The 5,688-nt window shown below is 33.5% G+C and overlaps 1 protein-coding gene across 1 annotated transcript; it reads right to left on the bottom strand.

Annotated features, from left to right (window-relative positions):
- Positions 1 to 231: 231 nt before the first annotated feature.
- Positions 232 to 5,332, bottom strand: LOC121985537 (transcription termination factor MTERF15, mitochondrial-like). Its single transcript, XM_042539056.1, has 2 exons — positions 4,085 to 5,332; positions 232 to 640 (listed from the first exon to the last, which is right to left on the bottom strand). The coding sequence occupies exon 1, from the start codon at positions 5,252 to 5,254 to the stop codon at positions 4,136 to 4,138; it is 1,119 nt and encodes a 372-aa protein (XP_042394990.1). The 5' UTR covers positions 5,255 to 5,332; the 3' UTR covers positions 232 to 640; positions 4,085 to 4,135.
- Between the last annotated feature and the right edge of the window lie 356 nt (positions 5,333 to 5,688).

The following is a 5,688-nucleotide window of genomic DNA, read 5'->3' on the forward strand; positions in this document are numbered from 1 at the left end:
CAAACCGAATACTAATAAGTTCGAACTCAACTCGATAATATTTTTAAGCTCGAAATCAGACTCGAGCTCAACTCGCTAACTTAATTGAATGAACTCAAATAAACTTTTTTTTTTTAATGAGACCCGAGCTCGCAAGTAACTTGACTCGTTTACACTGAGCTAATAAAGTAAAGACAACGGAGATATGCTCATCATTTTGCAAATGATATCAAGGCTTTCAGAGTAGACATATTTCACGAGGAACACAATAAACTGTGTTGAAAGATGAAAATTGTGATGCAGATATCCAAATTGCAAGTAGCACATTGGAAACCAAGTGTTGAATACATGTTAGCAAATGACACATCGTAGCATTATGCAATCCTCCTTCCAAGTCAAACAGGATGATTCAATCTTGCACTCTGATCAAAATTATGGTAGAAACGGCTTGGATTGGGATGCAGGGAAGCAAACCGTAAAGTTCTGCTACTCAAATCATGTATGATGGCTGGAAATGGAGAAAATTCTTCTACTAAAACACACTAAATTCCAAAACATTAGACTACCAATACCCTTTTCATCTTCATGTTTGTGAGCTCGGTGCTGCCTCAAATACCATCACAAAATTCTCTTGAAAGTCTCATGCCATTCTTTGATCTCTCTGTGGATATAATTCAAGGATTAGTTATTACTTCTTTAATGAACCATTAGAATAGCAATACTACAACTTTAAAAGACAATGATCAATGGCAACTGAATATAGCAAAAATCTTGAATTCTTAACAAGTTATAGTTATTGATGTGTCAATTAAGAATCCAGATTTTCAGTGTTTTTGAGTTGTCAAATGTGTGAATGATGTGAATTGTAAAATGCTTAAATTTGAGCAGGGTAGGTTGTCCAAGTGTGACCTGAGATAGTTGAATGTGCCAGTATAGCATCAAAGTTCTTTTTTTTTTTTGAACCGTCATAAAAAAATGAGTTTGAAGGTTAATCAAAATGCACCAAATCAAATCCATAAATTGTGTTTGTCTAAGCTATTTGGAAAATTCATCAAATTTCAATTATTCTTCAGCTATCAACAGAAAAATCATACTGAAAGTCAATCAAAATTCAGCAAATCAAATCCTAAACCTGTGCTTGTCTAAACTATTTAAGCATTTGCATTTGGCGACCTGAATTTCAACTCCATTGAAGTTTATGTAGAAATAAATCTCTAGTAATACACATTCTTTGACCTCCTTCTACATGTAATGTTTTCTAACTATTATAAATTAAATCTACCTAATTTTAAGAATTGTATTTTTCAAAAAGGCGTCCTAGGAGGTTTCAACAATAGTAGTTCCACCTAGTGGCTAGGTGGCTCTTTTAAAAAGGGGCCCAGGCAGAGACCTAACCAAGTCAAGATTTTTTTTAATAAGTTGTTTGTTCATTTGACATTAGTTAACTTTTCTAATTTTAATATTGCAATATAACACTAATTATAAATTTATTATATATTTTATTGCAATTTAAATTTATGACTATGAATTATTAAATTTTATGTTTATTGTAATATTTAATTTCTTAATTGAAATGAAAAATATAAAATGGTTTATTGGTTATGCTTATTATATACTGTTTATTTATAAATTATAATCTGTTATTTTTGTGATTGCAAAAATTATCTTGATAGATTAAGGATTCAGTTGTTCTACATAGAAGTTAATATTAATCATTCTTAATTTAATATCCTTATGCCTATGTTAATAATTTTAATGTCGACTTCTTAGACACTAGGTAGTTGGCGACCGCCTATAACTTAGAAACATCGTTAATCATCTTCAAAGGTGTTCAGACAATCTTAATATGTTTTCTCTATTATATCCTCAATGGTGTTTAATTTAATTTTATCTATGCTAGTATCTTTGTGCATCCATCTTAGAATTTCATATTGCAACATCAAATTTTTGTATGAGTTATTCTTACACCTTCAACTCAAATCAATTCAACATATCTATATTCAGTCCAACATAACTAACTATAGAGATTTATAAATTGCTTTTGCACATCTTCATCCCATATTTTCTCTCCTAATTGTTCCATAATAGTAGTATTTTTTATTTTTACATTTTACTGAACCGCGTGAACAAATTCAGTATTACTCATTTCACATATCTAATTTTAAAACTCCAAAAACACGTAGCACTTTTCCATTATACCCCTCTCTTCTTTCCAAATTCAAATTTTTGCTCAACCCATTCAAAAAATCATTACTCTTAATTTACGATGACGAATTCAAATTTGAAGGCATGGATACATTAAGAGTGTTTCAAGAGTACATTGGTTTTGGTTTGAAGTCATTCGAAGTTCTCTAAGTCCATCAACTAGTGTTGGTTAGTGTCATTATCCTAGGTCTTATAATAAGCTTGTCATAAATTTTATTAAACCTTTGTGAGTTTAAAAATTCACTACTCTCAATTTACATTGTTGAATTCAGATTATTGGTATTGATTTGAAGTGATTTGGAGTTCTCTAGTCCATTAGCCACTTTTGTTGGCAAATAAACCTAGAGAACTCCTAATTACTTCAAACTAAACCAATTACTCTTACAAGCCTCCTTAATGTATCAATGTCCTGAAATATAAATTCGACAACGTAAATAGCAGTGAAATTTTGAATGGGTACAGCAAAAATTTGAATGTGGAAAGAAGGGAGCGGTATAATGGGAAAGCACTACATGTTTTTGGAATTTTGAAACTTGAGTACGTAAAATGAGTAATACTGAAACTTGTTTACACGGTTTAAAATACCTTCTATATTAACTCTATGTAGCCATTTCAGAATTCTCCTCTCTCCTACATCAACTCTTTGTATGTGTTATCTCCCAATAGTTTAACATTCTAATATATCAAGGCATGTTATACCATATTTCTTTAAAAAAGTCCCATCGGACCAAAGAGCCACACAAAGATAATATATGACTTACAATGCTTCTTTTCATCTCAGTCGCTCTTTCTTCAAATTTTCATTAATGTCACTTTCTTATTGAATTTCAAGTCCATCCATCCAAACTATTTTTTTAATCTTTAATTTTTGTGAATTATATCATATATTCAATATTAGATCTGCTCAACTTAAAATTTTTTATTTCTAAACTCTCTCTCCACAATCCATACTTTGAGTTAATCTATTAAAACTCTCATTAGTTGGATCAAATATCATTTGAAAGCAAATGCACCAGTTAGGTTATAGAATTTCACAATTCAGTCCTAAGGATACAATTATACAAATGCAGAAATGCTCCTATGTAGTATAACAAAATTGTCATTTGCTTACTTTGTGATAAATAATTGCAGATAAGAAAAGCAAATGAGAAACATAAGATAGCAACTAAGCTTATTGTCTAAGGAAACTGTGAGAATTAATTTATGGATCTGAATCAACTAAGAATGCAAAGGATCATCTTTGTTTCATATTCTACTGAACATCTTAGAGCTTGTTAACAGAAAAGAGACTTATGGAACTTCACAGTTGGGTTACGTACTTATAGAAATAACAGATTATAGTTTTGGCACCAATAGAATGTTACACCATAAAAAATGCTTTTATCACATCCAATGTGCCACAATTAGAGTACCTTTCAATCCTAGTGGAAGTTGATTGCTAAATAGGTACTTTCTAATGACTACATAGACTGCAACTGTTTAATAGGCACAAAAAATTGAATGTGAAGACAATATGTTGTTGATGCCAATGCAGAGCCTTCAAAGCAAACATTCAAATGGCAAACAGATGGAAGGATTCATTTGGTGATACACCTAGGAAAACATACCCAACAACACCTGAATAACTTCTACATAATGAGATCCATAATTATGATTCATGATAAGACTTTCTCTAAACAAACGCGCCGTTCATTTATTATGAAGAAAGGTTATTGACTAGTTAACTATTTATAATAGCTATGACACGGTATTTAATAGAAACAATCACTACTTAAATAAAATGAATTTTAATGCAGATAGTATCCAGAAAATGTTAGGAAAACAAGATCAATTGAAAGCACAAATAGATCAATGCAGAATATATTGTGATTTATCTGTTAGCTAAGGAAGAGTCTCGCACCTGAATACATATTCTAAAAATATCTTCTATAGGGATTGCTAGAACTCAAAATTAGACCGACACCTCCGTTGACGGCAAGTAATAAATGTCAACTAGCTTAGGGACCTTCTCTTTATATGGAAGCACAAACTTCTCAATGAACTTTTTATCAGATAGTCTCATATAAGAGAAGAAAGTCCCTTTTGCAGTCCATAAACTTTCGGACTTCAACAACTCCAACACCTGAAACCTAGGAATCACCCTTTTATCCAAACTATATAGCAGAATTAATGGACGTTGAGTGATGAAGGAAGGAGAATAGCCAACTTCGTTGACGAAAAATTCTATCTTCCTCTGAAGGTAAGGTTGAGAAATAGTTAACAAGGTTGGCGTTATCCTGACTGCAGTGGAGAAGTCTGACTCCGACCAACCAAGGCTCTTAAAAAATTTGATTTTGGCTTCGAATTTTTCTTGGTCGACACCGTAAAGAACAATAAGCAAGAGTGGATACATTGCCGATTGTCGGGGGACGCCCAACTCGTCGGCTCTACGGACCAAAGTCTGGAGTGAATCTAGTTTCTGGGCAAGGAACTCAGGGCGGCTTCTCATTACTTGAGACGCCTTCTCTTCTGAGATACCGCACACGTCCATAAGAAACTTGAGGTTGGGAAGGATTCTTTTCTCAACACTGCAGGTAAAAAACCATTTTTCCTTTAAACGCTTAAGAAGAAGCTCCCTCGATCCAAACAGACGATCCCAGAACTCCAACTTGGAGACGACAGAACGGATGTTATAGTGGAGGATACGTGAATATGATGTAATTATCTCTACTAGGTCGGACTGAGAGATTCCCGCGTCAAGCCAAGATCGGAACTTTGGCTCCACCTTTACGCAGACACTTCTGGGGTTGATATTGATAATCCTCTTGATGTGGGAGTCGGTGAAGCCCTGGGACTTCAAGAATTTGAGGAAGTAGTCGGGTTTCTTACTAGATTTGAGATCTGATAAGGAGCGGGAGACCTTGGATGCCTCGGCGGCAGATAAACCCCAGGAATCTACTAGGTACTCGACAACGGAAAACGGTTTCAGCGGAGGAACTGCGGAGGCAGCGGAGGAAGAAGAGAATAGGTTACTGGGTCGGAAGTGTGCCGGGATACTACGGCTATGGCGGCGGATGACGAACGCCAGCATCGCGGCGGCGCAGTTTGAGTGTTTATCGCACGGAGAAGCGAAACCTAGTTACCTTATGGGAAGCGTTACGCAGAGAAAAGTGACGTGTTGCTGTGAAGCTGACACGTTTTAATATAAATTTTATTGGGGGAAAATTAGAAGGGCGTTCCAAATTAAATCAAATGGACGCTCTCCTATCATTTTATCATTGATTCCATATTATTGTAGAAGCTAGTTTACATACTAATTTTTATATGTAATAAATATTATGGAATCTATATATTTATTTTACTCGATGAAGTATTTTAATCAAGTTTCATTTAAAAAGATAAAATTAAAATAATATAAAATCATGTATAAACAATATGCATATAGCGAGTGCCTAATTAAAATGAAATGTTATTTTAACTAAATTATCAGAAAAGTAAAATTAAAATATATAAAATTGCTATTAT

The sequence above is a fragment of the Zingiber officinale genome, chromosome 5B (genome assembly GCF_018446385.1).
Source record: "Zingiber officinale cultivar Zhangliang chromosome 5B, Zo_v1.1, whole genome shotgun sequence".
NCBI classification, from domain to species: Eukaryota; Viridiplantae; Streptophyta; class Magnoliopsida; order Zingiberales; family Zingiberaceae; genus Zingiber; species Zingiber officinale.